Consider the following 23,987-nt stretch of genomic DNA (forward strand, 5'->3'; position numbering starts at 1 on the left):
TTGACATGATATATCTAAAGGCATGCATAATTTAAAATATATATATATATATATGGTCATACTTACAAAAAGACAGAGGCACAAACACAGTGTGATGCAGTAGTGAGCTGGGAAGTGAAAGATGCGTTTTAGAACAAAAGATAAACCTGTGGTTCATATCTAGAGGGGGGATTGTCTGCATTCTTGCATTTCCTGCTCTGACTTCGACCTTTTATATTTAGACTGATGATATATGTGAGTGGGTGACAGAAGACGGAAGTGAGGGGAGCTTTACGTGGTGGAAGGACATGTAGTGCAGCCATCGTGGGTTTTGAGGCCCAGACAGTTCACTCACAGTCACAATGGTACTTAACCCAAAATTGGAAGAAATATGTCATTTCCTACATGAAAGTGGACGCTTTTCTAGTTCCTTCTCAGGATGAAAAAAGGTAGCCTATTATGGTGTTATTAATTTGTAGGCTATGCATCACAGAAAGTCAAAAATGATTGAATTGAATCCTTGAATTAAAAAAAAAAGTAATGCTTTTCTGAAATTGTTGCTGATTTGCATTTGATTATTGGCAGTTGTTTAACTAAAAATGATCCCTTTTTGGAAAGTCATTCTCCCAAAAGCCTTTTGAAGCAGAGAACCACAGAGCCAAACCCCTGGAACAGTTCTTAACCCTTTCATGCATAGAGGTCACTACAGTGGACAGCTGTTCAAATGTTGTTTTCTTGTACAGTACCTGTCAAAAGTGTGGACGCACCTTCTCATTCAACTACTTTGAAGAATCTAAAATATAAAACATATTCTGGTTTGTTGAGCTTCACCACAAAGGTTTTTCACTACAGTGGACAGCTGTTCAAATGTTGTTTTCTTGTACAGTACCAGTTAAAAGTTTGGACACACCTTCTCATTCAACTACTTTGAAGAATCTAAAATATAAAACATATTCTGGTTTGTTGAGCATTTGTTTGTTTACCACATAATTCCATATGTGTTCCTTCATAGTTTGGATGTCTTCAATATTAATCTACAATGTAGAAAAAAATAAAAATAAAAATAAAGAAAAACCATTGAATGAGAAGGTGAGTCCAAACTTTTGACTGGTACTGTATATGCATGGGTTTGGATGGCATAGTTGCACATCAGCCACTACAGTGAGCGCTATTGTAGTGGCTGATGTGCAACTATGCCATCCAAACCCATGCATATACAAGAAAAACAACATTTGAATAGCTGTCCACTGTAGTGACCTCTATGCATGAAAGGGTTAAATAAAATAAAAAAATATTTTTTATAAAATAAAAATGTGATAAATGCATTAACTAAATAATATATTCATGAACAATCGTTTTTTTTTTTTTAAAACACACATGTAACGTTAATAAAACATGACTGGCCTGGATTCACTCACTTGCACGTTGTGTCAGTTTTGCGGTGAACGGAGAGGCCCGACGTGATGACGCTTTCCTCCCGGGACGAGTTACCAGGCAACCGGCGGAAAGTATTCAGGTCCTCAGTCAAAAAACGGCCCAAACTACATCCAACGTATTAACTAATTAGTGAGCTTTAGAGGTGCTGGTAAACAGATAGAGGGGACAACATGTGTGGAGCAACAATCTTCTGATTTAAAACTAAGCAACAAAGAGTATATATTTGTTTTCCTTAGTATCTTGACCCAAATGATAAGAAACATTTATTTGTTATTTTTCAACTGAAGCATTTATTGGCTGTTCCATCTCTTTTGCTTATCCCCACTACAATTCACCAATAATATACAGTAGCAGTCAAAAGTTTGGACACACCTTCTCATTCAACTACTTTGAAGAATCTAAAATATAAAACATATTCTGGTTTGTTGAGCATTTGTTTGTTTACCACATAATTCCATATGTGTTCCTTCATAGTTTGGATGTCTTCAATATTAATCTATACAATGTAAAAAAATAAATAAAGAAAAACCATTGAATGAGAAGGTGTGTCCAAACTTTTGACTGGTACTGTGTATTGCCAGTAGGTGTCTTTATGCTGAATTCTTACATCCCTCACATGTACACTTGGTGCACATCGTCCTCATCAGAAGACTGCTCACATTGTAAGATTCCTCACTATAGGGGCAAACATCCAATGGCTTCACCAAAATCCATGACTCACACAAGTCTTCTTCTTGTGGTAAAAAGCCGTCTTATTTATGTCTTTCGAAAAAATAAAACTGCATGGAGAGGGTAGCGAGGAGCAATAAACAAGGAGGCTGAATATTTCATAGGTTTTATTATTTCTCTGGAAAGCACAAGTGAGACAAGCACCATCCACCGCTAGAAAATAGGAAAGCTGTCCGACAGGATGACAAAACATGAGGGAATGATATGCCTCACCTTCAATGTATAAAACAACACAGCAGGCACATTACCATCTATATGAAAACAACAGGCATTCAGGAGGATGCAGGAGCGGTCTCACAATGTAATAAAATATGTGGTTGGCCAGTGAAATAAAAGGACATGATAGGTTTATGTTCGTCCCCTTCAAAAATAAAAATAAAGAAAAGATTTAAGGGCTTTATTATACAGATCATTGCGTAATATAAAATAGGCTAAATTGTGACTCATTGAGAAAAATTACGAGATTCAACTTAAACAAACGATGAATAGATGGAACAGAATACAAATCCTGGTGTGATCTTCCTATTCAAAAGCCTTAAGGGCAAGATTAGGGTATTTAAAAAAATACTTGTTTTTTTCACACCATTGAAGAACCTAATTTTAGTACCAAAGATCAAATACCCCTTCAATTTTCTGTGGGATAGGGTGGACCCTGAACCATCTGTTTTGTGCAGACCGAAACCAAATCCAGATGTGCTACAATTGTTAATGTTTTTTGTAAGAGGACAGAATCCAACTCTTGAAGTCCCATTAGTTTCAGATGCTCACTGAGGTGGAATTCAGCAGTGAAAAATGTGCACAACAATCTGTCACATCCACAGAAACATGAATTATTAAAACATACATATATGTTTGAGTCAGTGTTCTATGGCTTTGAGTCAAAATTACCCTTTTTGTTGCAACAATAAATGATGCATTTGAACCTTTTACAAATAATTCACTGCTGAATGTACCAACATATGCTTGTGTGTGTGTGTGTGTGTGTGTGTGTGTGTGTGTGTGTGTGTGTGTGTGTGTGTGTGTGTGTGTGTGTGTGTGTGTGTGTGTGTGTGTGTGTGAGAAAGAGTGAATGTAACCTAATGAACCAGATAAACCAGAGCGTTCCCGATGTCCACAGTGAGGCCGTTGTCGGCCAGAGTGACCCTCTTCTCCTCCAGATTGATGTTGAACACAGACTTGTTGGAGATGGGCAGTTTGCCCCGTTCCTCCTGTCCCAGGACGGGCACCCGGCGAGGACCCAGCAAAGGGTCCTCGTACCTCATCAACTTCACTCTGGACAGATCTGGTGGAGGGGAGGCAGGCAGAGTCAGAGAGAAGTTAAGAAGTTGTAGGCAGCAAGGAGAGGAGTGAACAGGCTACAGAGTAAAGAGGCTCACACAGTGTGGATGTCTGCTCTGCTCGCACCCGCAAACATTCTGTCCATAACAATTACATCGATATCGCATAGTGAGAATTTGGTAAAACAGGGGCCCCTGCCGGTGCATCAGTAACGCTCATAGACTGTATACAAGAAGTGGACTTAGTCGTCGTGACGTCACCCATTGGTTTGCACACTGACATTTTGAACCCTCGAGTTTTGGCTTTTTTGGTCGTCACCAATTTGGATTAAGGATGTCACCATAGTGGCATTATGCAAGTAGTAAACGGAAGTGACCATATTTGGACTGCGGGGCAGTGTTGCCATGGTAGAGACCCTTTATACGTAGTGGTAGCGACCTGTCAAAGGTAGCCTGCCCTAAAGTATACCCTGCTTTATGTTCTATTTTACTCTAAATGGGACCATAACTTACGAAATAAACTTCATGCTGTATTGAAGAAGACTTGAAACTAGCAACTTAGACAATAAACTCATGTTTATAATGTTTACTGAGGTAATAAATCAAGTGAGAAGTAGGGTTTAGACTTCCATACAGCCTGTCTTCTTTTTGCAACAGGAGGAGTTGCCTCCTGCTGGCCGTTAGAGAGAATGCAAGCTTAAGACACTTCTGCATCGTCTCCAGTTTTAAAAAAACGGATGTTTCCGCCTGGCAACAGTTGGAGAATGGTCCTGCAGCTTAGGAGATGGTGAGACTCTTCCAAAACAAAAACCCACAAAATGATAATACAATCGAAGGAAGTTCTGTGAGAAGTTGATGAGACGAAAGCTTCTAAAATCATGAAGATTTGGTGTAGAAAGCACTGCGTTGTGTCGAAGTGATGTTTGTGAAAAGAATGTAACAAATTCTGGTGGATGGGTGGGTAAATCACAAAAAAGCACATATCTTGGTTTTGGATATAATTATGGATATTTAATGCGGTAACTGCATTATGTAAAGGCCTGGGGCCTGTTGAAATTGCTCGGAGAGTTGGCTTTAAGACACTGGGGGGGAAACATTGGATTCACTGTGTGGAAGTAGACAGTTAATTGATCATCATTTTAACTGCAAGCAGCCCCTCCCTTCCCCAGTTGTTGTGCACAATGATGGCAGATGGGAAAGACGGAAAAAGGTTGATTATAACCTTCATTCTTGTATATACAGACCTATTTATGGTCCCTAACCATAGTTTATGAATTTCTGCTGTTGGCCATTTATCTTACTAACCTTTAATGAGCCTGTTGACCTTGGCTAACCTACGGATGATGCTGTCACCGCTGTCTCCCTGTCGGATGTCAACCTTTGTAGAAAACTGCCCGTTGCACGGCTGAGGGTTGACCAGGGACACACACACTCCAGGCTGGAGAAATGGAGGCACAACACAAATGCATAAACACAACGTTTAATTGTCGATTTAATTGTGCAAACACACAATTTCTTCATCAGGGAAACAAAAACACACTTACACAGGCCCCTACAGAGATAAACACATTAAAACATGAACCTATTGCAAATATGCAAAACAAATAATGCAGGTCATAAAATCTGAGAACTAGGTGGCTGAAAATTAAGCCTACACCTGCCCTATAATACAGACTCACACACATGCAAACTGCTTAAGGAGCAGCCAACACAGCCAAAAGCATTTACCTCCGATCTGAAAACACAGAATGGTTTCCCCGGGCAACAGTCCTCCTTCACTTTGTCGTCACCCTCTGATGCAAACAAGATGTCGATCTGTTCCAACTGTAGGGGATTTGAAAAAGAAAGACTATCAGCCGAGATCAGTGCACCATCGGATAGTGTGTATACAGGTGTGTTTGGTATGCGCGCTGGCAAACACTGTTGGTGCTAATCTGGCTCCTGCAGAGAGCAGAGACACAACAGCTGGCTTTGTCAGTCAAACATTCCAAATCGTGGATAGTATTTCAGTTTGAGATGGTACAGAGTAACAGGATTGTGAACTAGTTACACAAAAGGTTAGAAAAAGTAACAAAGTGCCCGTAGAAACTTCCACATCCAAGGAGCAGATGAACCCCTAACGTATTGTGACGTTTGTGAGGTAAGTGACACATCACTCTTTTTCAGACCTATAAAGCATATTTCCTTATCAGTTTTTCTTCTCTGTGGCAGCTTATCTTTTTAGCTATGATCTATCACAAACATTAGAAATGGATTCAGGGTATTAGTTTGACGTAGATTATGTGCAGTTTTTCTTTTTGTGGTAAAAATGTGTGCCGGTTTGACAAAAGTATTTTAGGGACTTTAGGTTTTACTTCTCGTCTGGGCTAAGCCTCTTTGCAGACAAAAGTATTAAGGGCTTTCCTGACTGACAACTGAGCTCAGGATTGTCTCAACTGACTTTTGCAAAAGTAGCGAAACTCAGCTTACCATGTGAGGTATTTTTGAGGATACCAAAATGCTTCAGCTGCATGTTACAGCTCGACAGTGTGCTGACAAAGAGAACCTAGTCAAGTGGACTTGCTCGGATTATTGCTCACATTTGAGAGGATAATGCATCATAATATTTTGCTAAAGCTGAGATGTTTTTTACTGCTTGGGGATTGTTACCTAACAAATTTAGTATTTTTATCCCATCTTTAACTCTGCACTCACAAAATTGTAGACCCGTCTGGACTTGTTTGTAGCTGGGACAGACACTTTTAGAGTGCGGTCGTCCTTAAATGTCATGGCAGATTTTAGGAGTGATCCCCAAAACTTACCTCTAGAGAATTGGTTAAGTAAACCAGATTTTCCATCAAAACTACCCGCTCATCAAACTCCAGCTCCAGATCCAAGACCCTTGGCCCGTTCTTCTCAAGGTTCTCCTGTAGAACCCAAATACTCAGAATCAATCATACAATATAAGCAAAAATGATGGACATGAACTTTTGCTGAGGAATGAACAGGAAGTTAACATTGCTAAAAAAAAGTTTATATTGTTTTAATTGTTTTTTGTAATATTTACCAACTTCTCATGCCAGAATGTATTAAGTGAATGCCGTTACTTGATCAAAAGAGACACCTGAGCTAGACCTGATCAGTTGCAATTAATAGGAATTTTATATAATCTGAAAGCAAAGCAGCCAAAATGTGAAAGGTGGGAATGAGAACTGTGGACAAAGACAGACGTGCAGCCAAACTGTATGGAAAATTAAAAAAAAACATACATAAGAACCATCTGAGACAGCCTGCCAAACTCATGTTTTGTACTCTTTCAATCAATACAAGTATCCCAGACTTTTCTTTGGAAATTCCATCTAGCACTGTTGTTTAATCAATATTGGCTACAGTTTTGTCATTGTTCAACACAAAGAGGAATAATAAGAATATAAGAAAAAAAAAATAAAGACTCCAATTTTTCAAAAGAAGTACCAGGACAGACTTTGGACCAAGAAAACAAAACAAAAGATAAGCCACCTTAAGCAGTTTCTTGGTTGGTAAACAAACTCAACTTGAACAATGCAGGGAAAAAAATTAAAACACAAAAAAGGACCTAAAAGAATGCTGATATTAAATACAAAAAGAGTATGCACTGATTAATTACCCATCTTAGATTCTATAGAACAATGGAAATGGACAGGATGTGCCTTTAGACAGACACACACACACAGACACACACAGACACACACACAGACACACACACCTTCACTGTGCACCTATTTAATCCAGATTTACCTTGATCATGGCTACAAAAGGCATGACCCTCTTCATGTATTTCTTCAGTTCAGGCAGGGCTCCTAACTCACTCGCGATCACTTTGTTGTCTGGAAGGGCTCCGTTGTTGCTCTGGAAAGACACAGAGAAAAAATAAAAAACAAAGTCAGGTGAAACATACAGCCAACCAGGAACACAGATGGATATGTACGAGGTGAACTACATAGCAAAACTTAAGTGATCATTTAAAACACAAGAGCAAGTACTTCAGTGCATCACTATGCCATGGACCCCTTCGCTTTTACATGTATAAAATTGCAAATGTATGTATGAATGTCGTTTGTCACCTTGTAGTGCTTGCCGAGCAGAGATAAGGCACTGTGCTGCCATGGAGGGTAGCTCTTGGAAACATAGATGTTGCAGTGGGAAGGCTTGGCCGGGGGCTTTGAGTCGCCTTTCTGTTGGGAAGAAACCAGCATAAAAAAGAGGAGCATTTCAGATTCATCTCATGTATCCATAGTCATGTAAATGACTCAGATGATTTTGCTTTTATTTAATACAGTGACAGCATATATGTCCGAAGAGGGCCTCAATGAGAAGACAATAGTGTGTGTGCGTGAGTGTAGAGAGAGTGTGTGTGTGAGAGAGAGAGAGAGAGTGTGATCTTCTACAATGAAGACGATCTGTGAACTTATTTTAAGCAACAGCAGTCAAGTCAACTCTAGTCCTGTTCTGTATGCATGCTTGTATTTCAACCGAGTCTTGATGTAACAGTATGTTACCACTGTCAATTGAGCTTTATCAGAATTAGATTAAGCTGCTTAATGGGGAAAAAAATAAATAAATTAAACTTTCATGCAACATTTATTGCATCAAATGTGTTGGAAAAAAAAAATGTCATGTTGCGTGAACTCATGGTGTACACTGCATTGGGTTGGTGACGTTTCATGTCCACAGGTCACACAGAGGACATGATACAACTTCTGGAAAATGATTCATCACTCTCACTTTAAGTTGTTAATCAATTGATTCTTAAAATCGATTTTTTGGTGTTTTCACAAATTTCATATGATGTGATATGATGATATAATTTGGAAAATTATAGTCGCATGTCCAATTACAGTTCCAGCCAGAAAGAGGTTAGGGTAAGAGACAAAATCTTTCTGCCTCCTTGACATAAATGTACGAAAATAATATTTTTATCATGATAAAAAGCCTCTTCCAACTTTCCCCGTCTCCCTTTTTCCCCCGTTATCCTTCCATCTTGTCTCCATGGCAACAAAACATTTACAGCAAATCAATAACAGCAGTCTGGAAGCCTGAGATATCGGCTGTTTCAAATCTTGTCAGTTGTTTTTGGTTTTTCGCATCTGCCTCGAGCCACTTATCGAAGAGCCAAACTGTTACCAAACAATAGACTCACTTTCCTGCAGTGAACAGAACACAGACTTAAGGAGCAGTTAGAATTTTTTGAAGTGGAGTTATATAAAGTTCTTAGAGTATTTAAAGGGAACAAGACTTTAGTCATATAGATCATTATTACAAATAACCTTAGAGCTATATCCCAAGGCCTTTTATATACAAAATGCTGTGGTGGACAAAGTGGCAACACCGATAATCTACAATTGCTATCAGTCGAACTGTGAAGTTGACACCAGTGAAAAGGTAATTCCTACATATTTTATATGCATGGTTAGAACAGGGTCAGTGAAACTTGCAAATGGAAAACACAGAATTCAGGATGAGAGCAGGACTTAAATAGACCTAATTTTTGTTCAAAACATAATCTATATGCACAGTTTTCCAAAGGGAAATGTATGATAGTCAGTAGTATCAAGCTTACTCTTTATACTTAAAATAGCTGTTTTTTTAATCCAGTTCCAAGCAGATAAAATGCATAGATGTGTTAAGCTCCAAGTCAAATGAATACCTCCTTGGTTCGTTTATCTAAAAAGCAAATGACATTCAACAAGCCTAAGTTTTAGTTATCCTAATACTCAATAGATTTAATAAGTGATTTAACTTGATTTAGAGCAAGAAACAGATTGTAAGCAGATATGATAAAATGCTATTGAACTTCAATTCTACTTTCGGCATGCTGCCTGGTATTTTCAATCTGTTTTTTATTGTTTTCTGCCTCATTGTGCTCTTCATCAAACAACCATGAAACAATAAAACAACATCTGAGGCAGAAAACGACTCCGACACAACACTGCCCCTGATTTAATTACCAAACTGAATGCACTTTGAGACAAGTGTTGAATTTCATAATAACTATAAAAAAAGAAAGCAATCAATTGTGAAATCAATATTCATTTTCAGAATGACTATAAAAAGCCACTACAGGTAGTGAAGCATGTGCAACAACACAGACACATTTCTTACTTTGCTTTTTGGGGGCTGCATGTATGCTTTCAGTCTCAGCCGGAGGTCATGTGCCGTCTCCATCAGGTACTGAGAAGAACGGATCAGAATCTCATCTACTGGACCTGCCACGGGCCACGATGCCTTCATCAGAGAACTGGTCTATTGGGGAAAGAAGGGATGGCAAGATGTGTCAAGATGTGTTTTTTTGGGTGGCAAAAAAAATAACAAAACTAGGTGCACTCCGTATTAACCATGAGAAAGACTGCCAGATTGATGTGTGTACCACCGTGTCCACAGAGCGCCCTCTTAGCGCTTTAGCTAGCAGTGCTGAACACATGATTGGAGAAAACACTGTCGCTTAGCAACAACAAAAGCCCCACAACCAACCAAATAAAAAAAATCTCTCTAGGGCAGCAGCACTCTTTCATATTTATAAATTCCAGTGTTAAAAATATTCTCGGCTCTCTGCCGTGCTGTTGGGAGCGTGCAAAAGTGTGTGCATTCCTTTCATACTGATGGGAAGCCCATAGTGGGAAGACAGGCTGCTGGTGGACATGTACGCCAACAGAGGGAATATGTGTGTGTGTGTGTGTGTGTGTGTGTGTGTGTGTGTGTGTGTGTGTGTGTGTGTGTGTGTGTGTGTGTGTGTTAGCAGCCATTTCACACAAGTGGCAGTAAGCAGTGGGATAAGTGCTCCTTCAGACCTACAGTACATGAAGTATGTTATATTAGCATGTTGTTCCCAGGTGTATTCATGAATGTAAATGAACACAGGAAGATTAAATGCGTCTTTTTCCACAGTATTTCAGTTTTACTTGCAAGTATAAAGGGGAGACAAAGTCAAAGTGAACAGGCAACCCACATTATGAGGTCAAAGACATATTTTCTTACCTTGCCAAGCAGACCCCATGTATATTCACAAAGGTGTGGGCAGATGGGGGCCAGCAGCAGAGTTTGTCTCTCTATGAACTGGAAGACGAGGTCCTTGTGCATGCCCTCTATAGCAAGCTCACGATACTTATCTTTGGCTGCCTGCATACATAGACAGTTAAAAAGGTTATTGTCACGTCATTATGTTATTTCCAAACTATCCTAGACATCATCATTATTCCAGTGGATCCACCACATGCTCAGGATGAAATTTGAATCTTCAGTCACGTTACGCTCTCTCTACTGCAGTTTTTTTAATATCATCGTAAAATCCTTACGGAGGATGAAGAGCATGCTTGTCTTTAAGACATAAAGATGACTAAACTTGCATTACAGAGCGGGTTTATAATGGACATTTTATTTACCTGGAACTCAAAAAAGCCACTCTTCAGAGCCTCTTTGTACATCATCCTGTCGTAGTGCTGCTCCGTCTTCAAGATGCCGGAATTTATCTCGCTAGACAGACGGGACACAAAATCCTTACAATCAGTTTGCCAAACCAGTAAACCATTCACTTATCCAGCGCTGGGAAGTACAGAGCCAAAAAGGTCAGGCTTTTTCCAAAGGGAACCATACAAACTCTGAAGGACGGGCTTACTTCTACTTGGCTGGTTTCATTGAGTGCCACTTGGCCACACACAGTATAGATTATTTTTACATTTTACACTAAAGTGAATACAGAGTACACATGAAGTGTTTTTTTAGACTCATTGAGTAGTTGAATATAAATGAAAAATAACAATGTTAATAATGTTTCATTCCCTTAATTTATAGTTCTAATAACAATTTCAAACTTTCGTATACGTGTCTAACGATGGAAATTTTCTCTTATGTTGAGACGCTTTATAGATTCAAAAATTGACTGAATAATAAACAAACTCAAATTTGACTTTATTGGTTTCACAACCAATCATTGCTTCTAATATGTATTCCTACATCCATTGACATATCAAAGACTCCGTTGTTGAAGGATGTCTTTATCAAATGTGAACTTCAGCTATGAATTCCCCATCTCTCAAATCAATTTATGACCCTGCTTAATAAGATATCCTGAAAAAAACCCGTATGAAAGCTATGGAGTATATCTTGGTACCTGCAATCACACCCTATCTCAATGAATAGTTGCGTCTACCTGGCAAAGACCCGATCGTTGAAAGTGTCTGCAGGTCCTGTCCTCAGGTTGTTCTGGTTGGCAATCATCTCCTTCACCCACTCCACCCATGTGTAGAGGCGCAGGATGCCAGCGTCAGCCATGGTCTCCACAAAGTTGGCGTCCTCCACCGTGTCCCCAGCATCGGCTAGAGCCAGACGCATACCTGAAAGAGGAAAAGAAGAAAAAAAACGAGTTAATAAAGCAGGAAGACCGAACAGATGCAATATAACTGGTGTGTAGATGATTTATGGTTAATGTTTCAGAGCAAAACACTAACACGGCCATTGCCTCCATTCTCAACGCCTTTGTAATTTTCTGTGAAGTCAATATTCAACTGCATAGTTCCCTTTGGAGGTACGCATTCAAACAAGAAACATAGCACTTATTTTCTCTTCTGCAAAATACTTTGACAACCAGGTGAAGTTCAGAGGATCTGCGGAAAGTTCCACAGCATAACAGAACTTCAAATACCCAGCAGACATCACTCCAAGCTCTTAGACAGGAAGTCAACTTAATACATCTATCTGCTGTCAGTCCATATTGTTTCTTTAACTCCCATAGCAGGGCAGCTTCCAGAGACACAACAAACACATCTATCTATTATTCAGCTCGTTCAGAACATAAAAAACAAAGAAGGTAGAAATAACAAAAAAAAAAATAACAAAAAACAAAAAGGATGAATCAACTAAACCTGAGGTATACTGAGGGCAGAGGGTATAAAAGAGTTAATTTATGTCTCTACCGGGTATAGATGAAAACGATCAGATAACCATAGCTACAAACACACAGCGGAAAACCAAGTGAACATTAGGAGATGAACAACACTCGACTCTCTTCTCCAAAATAGATTATCATTAATTATGCCTCACGAGACCCCCCGAAACATAAGGGTTATGTTTTAAAATACATTTTCACTGTGCATCAAGTCTCATTCTTGGTCTCAGTGAAAATCATGTCTTCCTCTCATGTTCCTATAAATATTTCATTACGAGTGGATGTGGAGAGACCATCACAAGCTACTGACTTTCTGGAATGACGCTCATGAAAACACATAATAATTCACGATTGATTGGAACATTTCTATTGCAATAATATCATAAAGCTGCTGGACCTAATGTTGAATTTTAACTGCCTTACTTTTACACCTTGAGTTAAGCATACATCCAACTATAAAGAAAGTAATCTCCGTCTGTCTGCGATCGCATATCTCTCCAGCTCATCTGATCTAAATCACCTCCACTAATTAAATCCATGCTCTACTTTATAACCACCTTCATAGCAAGTGACTATTAAACAAAAAAAAGGGTCCGAAAGAGGTCGCTGCGCTTGGTAGTGCACCTCTGAATTTTTGTAACTTGGCAGGCGCAATCAAGTGATTGTCAGAAATAGTTCACTGATAAAAGAACAAATAGTTAAATGATAAAAGAACAAATAGTTCACTGATAAAATAACAAATAATTCACTGATAAAAGAACAAATAGTTCACTGATAAAAGCACTATTTACATGTCTAGCGATTATATAAAGAAGGCCAATTCATTTATAGCTGCTTTAGAAACAGGAGGTCTTAAAAATCTTCATTTGAGTAAATATTTTGCAGCCAAATTAAATTGTTTACAGGATATTCAACATTTGGTTCTTTATAATACATGTACGACTTGACTTTTTTTCTTTACAGGGCTGGTATAAAAGCAAAAAGTAGTCCATGAATACGAGTTATGAGATAACCGATAATTACAATCCCTTCTTAGCATGGTGGAGGATGTTTCATGGCTTTTTGACGGTTACACCCACAGTCTATGGGTTTACACTGAGTCTTTAATTAATTCTTCACAGTTCATTTTGGAGAATAATGCAACGGACAGCGCATTGAGCATTAACTCCTCCATGCTTGTTCGGCGCTAGCGCGCTATCTACGGAGGCTTGCGCTACGGTGCCAAGAGCGAGTATGAACAAAGCTTTAGAGGCTGTGACTTGGGTGTTTGACGCAACTATGTCATGGCAGGTGTTTTGCTCAGGACAAGGAAGCACAATGTTGAATGTGAAGTTGTTTGCACGAGCGTGCTGCAAGTAGCAAAAAACAAATGCCAAGCATTAGGCCCGGTCTGACCAGGCATATTTTAAATGAGCACTGCATTAATAATAAATTAATACAGAAACTCATTACTTACAGTGCAATTAAAAAGGGTTCTGATGTTTACAATAGCTCAAAGCACCCAATAACAACACATCAACTGTCTTATGAAGATGGGGCGTTTTCTAATTATCTTCAGAACAGGATAATAGATGATAGAATAGATAACCAAGGGTAAAGGCCCATGCACTATGAAAACTCTTCTAAACGATGTGTTTTGTCTCCCACGTTTCAATGAAACATGATAGAGATAAGAGAGCAAGCGATCGGAAACAGAACACGAAAGGGGAGATTCATTTAGAAAAAAGTGAGTGTACCGTCTGCTGAGAACTTGTCAATGGCTTGGCAGAGTGTGAGGAAGTTTCCAGTTGATTTAGACATCTGGTGAACAGAAAACAGATGTTAGCAGCCAGAATCTTTCAAGCATGCCCACCCACACAAGTTCATTACAAAGCTTTGTGGAATAAACCATCAAGTTGCAGACTGTTGGTGTTAAATCAACAAAAAAAAACCAACAGCACATACAATGTGCGTAATTAAAATTCATAACAGCATCAAACACTAGATAATTACCAACACATAAGAGTTTAAAAACTAAGCTTTAGAGAAAAATATAAAATATAAAATTGTTATTCAAAGTTTCAATAACACAGAGAAAATAGCACATCAGATGGAACCTGACCGTAACTCCTGAGATTATAATCTTGATATCAAATTAAGAGATTCCTATTAAATTATACAGATTCATATTGCCAACCATTAATATTTGACACACCTTTTCAGAGTTGAGGAGCAGATGTCCGTTGGCTCGCACTGCTTGTGGCCACTTACCACTGTGGACGAGAGAGAATGTTCTCATGTGTGTCATCTTCACCATCAATATAAATCAAGTTCACCCGAATCCAACGCTCACTTTTTAAATATCAAATGCAATACTTTGTAAGACCTTTAATTAATACATTCAATAAATGCACATTAAGGCTGGACAATTTGATTAAAATCATTACCATAATATAAATAAGGACCTTTTATCCTTTATCAATATGCATCTTTATATCTAACAAACTTATGCAAAATGACTTTAAAATAATCAACTAAATGCAATAAATAATTTAGATTTATAAAAATAATTATCAAAAAGTTATATAAAATAATAGTGGCTTAAAAAAGTTGCACATTTGTTTCATCTAATTCTTGGTAAGAAAGTAAAAATATCACTGTTCCCCAGTCCTAACAGTCCATCAAACTTCTAGAAAACACCAGTTCACTGGACCCTAATTAAACATTTCATAGAGAAAAACAATCACTATATAAATTAAATTATGCTAGCAACTTTAGATCTGAATGCTATGCATTATAATACATGCTATAGATCTTTAATCATTTTCTCATTCTCTCTGTACTGGTCAAATAGGCGGGCAAACTCACTTGTCTTTGGGCCACATAGCCACATGGTTGTACAGGTAGTAAGACAGGTGGTTGGGCACCAGGTCTTTGCCGGACACACGGACGTCCACAGGGTACCAGTACTCAAACTCCCTCCTGAGCCTCTGAAGACGGTCTTTAGGGATGTCAGTCTTTGGGAAAGGAGACGTCTTAAAGAATATGAAGTCCCATACATCTCTGGTCATCTGCTCCGGCCTGTGGGGCAAAAAATAAATAAATAAAATACACAAGAAATGGTCAAGGGTAGAAAGAGTAATGCATTCGGCTGAAGCAAGATGAAGAGACGTAATTAAATGTAGCATTTGACAGTGATGCCATTTTGTCTCAGATTTCAGAGTGCTTAGATGAACATGGAGGTATGAATTGATTTTTTCATTTGTCATTGGGTGGACACTTTTTTCAATTCATTTCACATTATGGGTGAATACCAAGCAACATATTGACTTTGTCTACAAAGCAACACCTGTCATTTGAAATGATTACATTTAGTTTTTAAATTGGAGTCTTTTCTCCCACAGTCGGAGCATGTCTATGGTTGTTTGAATGCACAAAGAGAAGGATGACAGAAGGAGAGGAGACAGAGGCAATCAGTTAGGGCTTAACCCTTGTTTAATCTAGTGTGTGTTGTCAGTTTTGTGTCCGTACTTGATGCCCAGTGGTGAGGCTCCCTGTCCGTTGAGCACACCTCCCTGGAGGAGGTGTGCTACGGTGTAGTAAGCCATGTAGATGGTGGAGTCTGATAGCGACTCAATCAGCCACTGCTCGTCCCAAGGCAGCCGCGTTCCTATGGTAACCAAGAGGTTCGTGCACACAAACACACGCACGCACACGCACACACACACACACACACAGGCAAACACATACGCACACATGGGAGAGAAAGCAACAAAAAGAGACACAAAATTATTAAAAAGGACAATTGTCTCCTCTGAGCCGACACAATCTCTTGTTGCATTTGCCATCCTGTCAAGCTGGTTACATTCTGGTGCCAAGAAAAACACTCACAGAATAGAATAAGTCCTTGGCGTCATTGTGTGGAATTCTTGGCAAACAAGCTGGGAAGTAAATATTTTATCGTCAAATAAACGTAACTAAAGTCAGCCTGCTAACCTGCTGCTTTGAAAGACACCAGAAACAATTCTTCACTCGCTGATTTGCAGCTTTTTCTCAAATTACAATTTTGGTAACTTTTAGGAGTGGAGGGGAGGGTGGGGGGGGACAACAACATTACTCAGTCAGCCTTGAATGCCCTAAGCTCATGTTTTAGTTTTTCCAGTGAGCTCCAATTAAAAAATGTCTAAAGAAATGAGTCAAATTTCTCTGATTCCAGCCTGTTAAATGTGAATACTTTCTGGTTGCTTCACAAAACAAGACACTTGAGGACATCATTATGGGGTTCTAGAAACATTGATCAATCGTTATTTTATAATTTTCTGAAATCATAGAGACCAAACAACTAATTCTTCAGATTCATGGAAAATAAAAAATAATCGTTAGTTGCAGCCCTAAAAGAAATCTGCACAACCTGCACCATGTAGTAAAATGATGAAGCATACCGGTATGTCTGGTATGCTGGTTGGTGAAACTTTATGCTTCATAATCTAAAAATGTGTGGGGAGATTTCTACAGTGGGAGACTACAACAGACCTAGACTACTGCACTGGCCTGTACTGTGTGCCAGCTGGCCCCGAGTCTGCATCTATTCCTGCATGAACAGAACTGCAGACTGTTACTAGGTGCTTTATCATTAGTCCTCTGTCTCCATCTATAGACCAAAAACATCGGTCATACACTACTTAAATAAAGTCCTGTTCATCTCTGGCTGGGTGGTACAATACAAGACACACATTTTAAATTTGTAGCAATGACAGCAACAGAGTTGTCTATGTCAAGTACATTAACAGTGACTGCAGTCATGATCCAATCATTAACACACAAGAACCAGAGATAAACGCTCACCCAGTCCATAGGTACGAGAACAGGCATGCTCCTGTAGCCAGGCCAAAGTTGCCTCGAAGTTTCTTCTGGTCTCTTCACAAAATCTGTGTAATGTTGTGCAAAATAGAGAATATAATATCACAGGATGAAAATGTAGTTGTTGATTTGATTTGTTTTCAGTTGTCAGTAACAGGCAACAGAGCAATATAATTTGTTTTGTTGTCTAGACATTCACAGGAGCCCCTCACAGGCATGGACAAACACTGCACAGAGCATAATATGATAGGGAAGAGAATTCAGTATGTCAGAACAGAGGTCAGTATCTTACGTCTCCAAAGTTTTGAGGGCTTCATTAGCCTTCTGCTTCCACTCTGCATCCCCATAGTCCAAATACCTGAAAGACACATTTGCATGCCGCTAATCACAGAAAGCCCAAATGGCATGATTTTGGTCATATTTTGTCATAAATTATTAAAAGTTTTGTTACCAGCATTTAACAACAAAGCTACCTCAAAAAAATATATTAATTTACATTCCCCTAGTTTCTATCACACTACAATGCAGCTTCAGATCCAGTCTGTCAAGTTTGTCCTGTTACAAGTAAGCTCACTTTAAGCTTAATAGTATAAAAAATAATTTGTGTTCAGAATTCAAGTAGCACTCACCACTGGTCACAGTGAGCAACCACACACTCGTCAGCTGAACGCGACATGACCTGTTTTTCTGGCTCCATGTAGATCATGGCCTCGCCCTGTGATAAAATGAATACAGAGCCAACATTGTTACAGGTTAATATAGATCAAACATCTACCATACATGGCATACAATGCACTCTTCGATATAGGTGCAACAAACATAATTCAGGATTAAGTTGTGATTTGAAGTTGTGGTACCGCATGTTATTTGAATGTACTTTTTCTTACTTCCTTTTTTTGCATTAGAAACAAAAGAAATCTTACCCTCTCCGTCATCATCTTCTGGATGGGTTTCTTGACATCCTGGACCTTCTGCCCCTTGTAGCCATCAACCAGCATGATCTGAGACAGGGATGACACAGAGTCAGTGTACATATATCAGCTGACAGTGTAGGTTTGACTTGACTAATATCATGACATTGTGGCAGGAAAAAATGTTTTTGCAACAAAAAAAAAAAAAAAAAGGTGTGAATCACTTGTTTGTGGCTTGTAGATAAATCATACAAGCTTCAAACCTAGTTAAACCAAAAGGAGGGGTGCATTTTGCTGACCTATGCATGTATTTTTTACTTACTACCCACTAAGTCGACTCACCCCTTCATAAAATCCCTTCAGGTAGACTTTCTCCTTGGCCTCGGCCAGCTTCTCCTTATCATTCTGGCTCTGGATCTTCAACTCATCACACACCGTAGGAGCAGATAGGTTACCGTAGCCTGGTATCTCTATGATGGGGACCTGTCATGCGCACACACAAATATAAAAACACACACATTAAGGCTCTTAAACCTCTTAGACTGAATTTGTTCAAGGCAAAAAACAAAGAGATCAGCTTACTGGCTCAAAAGGCAACACCATCTTGTCCTCGATTCCAAACTTCTCCCGCAGAGCCTGTTGGAAAAGCAAGAATTAAGAGCCACCTTAATCAAATGCAAAAGGTAGTGCATCTTTCAAAAGTTTCTTCTTAACAATGAGGGATTTAGTCCATCTGAACTTAAGTAAATAGCAAAGCAGATTTAATAGCACAACCTTAATAACTTCACCTGAGGTATAAAGGCTTCCTGTTTGGCAGCATAGTAGACATTTCCTCACCTGTTTTTTCTTAAGGTCTCTGAGAGCAGCGATGTCATCAGGAGCATCAGAAGGCACACTGGTAACTACCCCCGTACCTGAGAAAAACATTGACAACACATAAAATGTAGTTATGCACGCTGGGTAGTATACGTCTCAGTGACAATATAAACATTAGCTGCTATTGCCGCCACATTCAACATTTCAACTGCCGAGCAGCTACACTGGAGCAACTAACTGTGTAGAGGGCAGGAAGAAGAAAAAACCCGATCTGAAAACTGAAAAATGTCACCGGTCGTCGCAGATTCCCTCTCCCTCATTGACACACTGGTCACTTTGTAATTCAGAAATTCCAATTAAGGCTATTTACAAAACAACCCTCAACAGGACACATGAAGACACTCAGAAAAAGTACTCCCCTCAAGCACAACGGACCAGAAAAATAGATAGCACCGACTTCTGACAGGACAAGGGCACTCTGGGTGCAATTAGAACCATTTAATGTCTTCCTTCAGGGCAAAAAAGCAGCCATTAATTTTCATCCTGTGACATCACAGCACAGCACCTAATACATTCTATGGTGACCTTGGCTTGCTATTTTGAGACTTTTCTAAAAGCTCCTCCAATTATATCGAAGACAAGGAAGGATAAGGGATGAAGCTCAGTGCAGATTTTCTGCAGAAAGTAATACCTTAAGCAATAGGAGCAGGAATAAATTAGCTTTATTTAAAACTTTATTTAAAGCAGCTTCTGTGAACTATCCACCAACCGTCAGATACATTTCACTCCAGTTCAAGTTGGCACATAAAAAACAGAAAGTAAAGTGCCTCGACCCAAGGGTATCCTGACTGCTGTGAGTGACACTGGCAAAGAAAACCTTTAAACAACAAAGCCAAAAATGTTCTGCCTTGAAAAACACTGTCAAATTCAATCAACGCAAAAACTTTGAATAAATTCCTCTCTGCTATTTTTTTCCCCTAACTTCTTGACTCATACCTTTGTCCTCCTTGATGGTGAGCATGGGCAGAGCGTAGATGATCTTATAGGAGGTCAGAGGGGCACTCAGGGCACAGCCAAGGATATCCTAGAAAGGAACAACAATGTTTGCACCAAAGCTATAAAACCTTGTCTGTTCAAATGTCTTTACGCTGCTAATTTACCACTTGCATTTAAAAGTCTTTAATGCCTGATATGAATTAGAATATAATTGCAGCTGAAAGCAAGAAACAGACAAAGTTAGTACCTGTCCCAGTATTTCCATGGCCACGGGCACGACTCCATTCTCTTTGGTGAAACCCTGGTAAGACATGTTCCTGGCAGACCGACTGGTGGAAATGAAGATGTCCCCGCTGGCTGTCTCAAAGGCAACGTACTTGATGTCGGGCCTTACCCAGCAGTTGGTCTGACCGAACATGGTCTCTGGTCTCAGAGTGGCAGCCACCAGGTAGATGTTTTTGCCTTTCACGGCGCTGTGAGGAGGATAGCATTAGAACTTTACTTCTGTCTCAAATTAAGAGTTGGTATTACTGTGTTTATCGAAATGATAATTAGACATAAGTGCATTTAAACATGTCTGTGGTGTAGTATCTGCATGTAGTATCTGTCTGTGATTGTAATTTCTTACCCGCTATAAAAGACTTTGGACTTGAATTTTGCCGTGTAGGGTTCAACTATTTTCATCTTGATGAGAGTGTACTCCTGAGGTCCAACTCCCTGCAGGTGAAGAAAAAGAAACACAATACAGCTTTCAAATCATCCCAATTCAAAGTGAAAGACCGTTTTAATAGATTTGTTTTTTCCTTTTTGTGCAGTTAAGCAAACATTTGCTAAACTAAATACGAGAATATTCTACATCCCCAGTAAACTGCAGTATAATGCAAAAATGGTAAGTTAAATAAAAGCACTAGTGATCCCATGGAGAGGTGTTTTGGATGTCAGGTGTGAGGTAGTCTGGTAAATTTGCAGTACAGTAAAGTACAATAATTAAAAAATTAGCAAAATTCTGAGAACACATTCCTTTGAATGTTTTACTGTAGGATTGATCATATATAAATCAGATCACAGCTTTGTTTTTCACAACTAATACATTATTTCATTGAGCCAGGTAAGTTTACCTCTCCTGTCTGCCTGTCATGGTCCATGCATGGCTGTCCATCCTTGGGGGAGTAGATGGTATATCTGCAGAGGAGTCATGGACAGTCACAATATATAAATGAAAGAAATACGATGCCAAATGCAAATTAAACTGCCTAAGACTTAAGGCAAACTTTAACAACAGTAATCTACAAGTGTCTTCATTTTATATATTCCCTTTGCTTTTACCCCATGGAAAGAAATGACATTGGTACAGTACATTGTGTTAGGCAAAACAGTTCAACTGATCCTGATAGCAATAAAGACAAAGTGTAGGTCATTTTCATATCACCTGATGTAGAGCATATCCTACTTTCCTCTAAGTTACCACAAAGACAGCGTTGGAGAGAAAGTAAAAAAAATGACACGGTAACTCCTAAACCATCTCACCTTTTGCCAAACTTGATCTTCTTTCTCTCCTTTAGTGTGATAAACTGCCACCTGACGAATGAGTCATAAAAGGGGTTCACATCGGTGGTGATGAATGAACGCCTCCAGTCCACCTGTGAAGTGATGGCATGACACCAGGATTTAGGGGCAATCGGCTTAATGAATAACATGATTATTCTCAGGGTTAATTCGCTCTGGTGATTTCTAGCTGTCAAACTAAAAGATGACTCACTCTAGTGTGTACCTCTTAACACATATGCTTGGATAATTTAGCCCCATGACATTGCGAGAAGGCTCAACAGTAAAATGTACACTATTAAAAAAAAGAATGTAGAATCAAAGCATATTAACGGGTCATAGGTACAGAAACAAAACAAAATCAGATGTTTGCTAGAGTTACATTATTACAATTATTCACCTTGACTCCCATCAGCTTGAGATCTTTAACAGCCAAAGGAGGAAAGTACTCCAGCCAGTGCTCAGCACTGGCAAACTTGGATATCTCTTGGTCCTTCAGGCCCAGAGACCTCATAATATCCCACTGGAATGTGGCGGTTCCAGATTTGGCCACTGCTTTACTCTAAAAGAGAAAGAAAAAGAAAAGAGATGAAAATAATGCTAATTGACACACCCTTTGAGAATGCTGATCCTAAAAAAAAAAAAAAAAAGAGGAAAATTAGAGTAATGAGCCCTAGTTGTTTGTAACAAAAACATAAACTCTGTTTTTTCCCCCGATCCCTATGTAGAAATTTGCATCAGTCAGGTTCCTCGGATCCTAACCTTCTTGCCCTTTGCTTTGTCCTTGATGATGAATTCATCAGATGTCTCTGGCTTTTCCTTCACCTCCTCGTCCTCATCTGGAAACTGTGGGGGGTTTCCATAAAGCTCCATCTCTCTCTTCAGCTTGTCGGAACAGGCCTGGTGGAAACAATATGAATGTATTAACACCATAGAGATGAAAAGGCAGTGTGTGTGAGGGGGTTGAAGATGCAGATGATGTACTAATTGTTAAAAGTAGATTATCAGCAAAAATGCAGTACTGATTACCACCTTATGCCTTATTTAGGAAAGTTAGGAAAATAATGTAGTTGGAGACAACTTGCATATTGTTTTACGGATGAAAATTGTGAAGACAATATCAAGAAATGCTAACAATTGTATTACCTAAAAATTACCTCGACCTCTGTATGTCATTGCAACAACGTAAACAGTGCGTATGTGATTGACTGAATAGAAAACAATAACACTAACTTTGATTGGCATTCCTGTGCAGTGCAGCCCGAATGGGAAGAGGCATTTCTTCCCTTTCAGAGACTGGTAACCAACAGCAAACTATGAGAAAAAAGTACAACAGTGAGTCAGAGACCAGTGATCCTAATCATACATAATGTGCAGACTGAACAAGTCATTTCAGTTGCTTTTGTATGAAAACTTACCTCACACTTTGACAAACTGAACGTGTGACCAAGGTGCAATCGGCCATTCATGTAAGGGTAGGGGAAGGTGACGAAGAACTTGGTTTTGCTGGAAGGGAAATAAAGGGTTTCATCAATATATGTTAAGGATTTCAAATCTGTCATCTTTCTATGAGCAAAGTGCTGTAAATTGGGGATTAACACGGTGCAACCATTAGTTTCAGAGGCTCACCCTATGTTAACTACACCAAATGACTGAAGCTTAGAGCTTCAACCACACTTGCATGGCTTGTATTTTCTTTTTTCCCCCAAATGGAAAAAATACATATTAAGTTGCACCAGGAAGATATCAGTTGAAGGAAGTACACCTGCAAAGAAATGCTCTGGCCTTCCTGAGTACAGCAATCTATGAGAACTGCTTTCCTTAAAGATAGTGTTACATTTATGACTATTCCTCGGTCAAGTATGTAAAAGAGTGAAAATAACCATATGGTCCTTCCTCACTTTGTGCTTTCCCCAACTGTTGTCGGTGCATCTTGTTCAAATGCCTTCTCTTTCTCCCATTTCTCCTGGATCTCTAGCTCAATCTTTCTCAAGAAGTCCAACTTTGCTGTTCCCTTCCGCTCCTGTAACACAATGAAGTGCAAGGTTATAGACCATTAGAGGAAAAATGCAATTCAACTGAATACACACTTTTTGATAATAAAAAATACACTTTAAGAAAAACCCTTAAGTAGCCAAGAATATAATATAATAGATAAGAATTAAAAAAAAAAAAAAAAATCAACACATGTGTTTAACAAGAAAACAGCTGTAATCTCTGGTGGAGCTCAGACAGATTTCTGAGTCTGCATTGACACGACAGCCAGCTAGCTTGTGTTAGCTCACTTAGCTCCTAGCTCCAGTAAGTTAAGGAAACCACTTCACACAAACAAACATTAACTGTTTTAAGCTGTGGATAAATGGAGCCAATGACCTACCGTCATTTCGACCCGAAATACGAGCAATTATGCGAACTATTATTGTGTTAAAACAGGAAAGAACTGTAGAAATAGTTTCCCGTTTGACAAGAGAAACCCACGCCACCGGTGCCTGGCTGATGACACCCACAATCAGCTTTTCGCAATGCATGCTGGGAAATGCAGTCCGGATAGTCTTATTG

General features: G+C 39.1%; 1 protein-coding gene across 1 annotated transcript; it reads right to left on the reverse strand.

The window, feature by feature from the left end:
* Positions 1-2,239: 2,239 nt before the first annotated feature.
* lars1b (leucyl-tRNA synthetase 1b) lies at positions 2,240-23,937 on the reverse strand. The gene is made up of 32 exons (XM_054625389.1): positions 23,806-23,937; positions 23,330-23,451; positions 22,847-22,934; positions 22,662-22,742; positions 22,191-22,328; positions 21,829-21,990; positions 21,411-21,523; positions 21,002-21,065; positions 20,512-20,600; positions 20,131-20,356; positions 19,884-19,971; positions 18,909-18,985; positions 18,654-18,707; positions 18,414-18,554; positions 18,084-18,161; positions 17,790-17,875; positions 17,453-17,518; positions 17,146-17,228; positions 15,832-15,970; positions 15,169-15,381; positions 14,516-14,573; positions 14,058-14,121; positions 11,587-11,770; positions 10,820-10,910; positions 10,416-10,556; positions 9,543-9,683; positions 7,505-7,615; positions 7,179-7,289; positions 6,224-6,328; positions 5,151-5,246; positions 4,728-4,860; positions 2,240-3,427 (listed from the first exon to the last, which is right to left on the reverse strand). Exons 1-32 carry the CDS (start codon positions 23,809-23,811, stop codon positions 3,222-3,224), a joined length of 3,555 nt encoding a protein of 1,184 aa, XP_054481364.1. The 5' UTR covers positions 23,812-23,937; the 3' UTR covers positions 2,240-3,221.
* Positions 23,938-23,987: the final 50 nt, after the last annotated feature.

The sequence above is a fragment of the Anoplopoma fimbria genome, chromosome 24 (genome assembly GCF_027596085.1).
Source record: "Anoplopoma fimbria isolate UVic2021 breed Golden Eagle Sablefish chromosome 24, Afim_UVic_2022, whole genome shotgun sequence".
Classification (NCBI taxonomy): Eukaryota; Metazoa; Chordata; class Actinopteri; order Perciformes; family Anoplopomatidae; genus Anoplopoma; species Anoplopoma fimbria.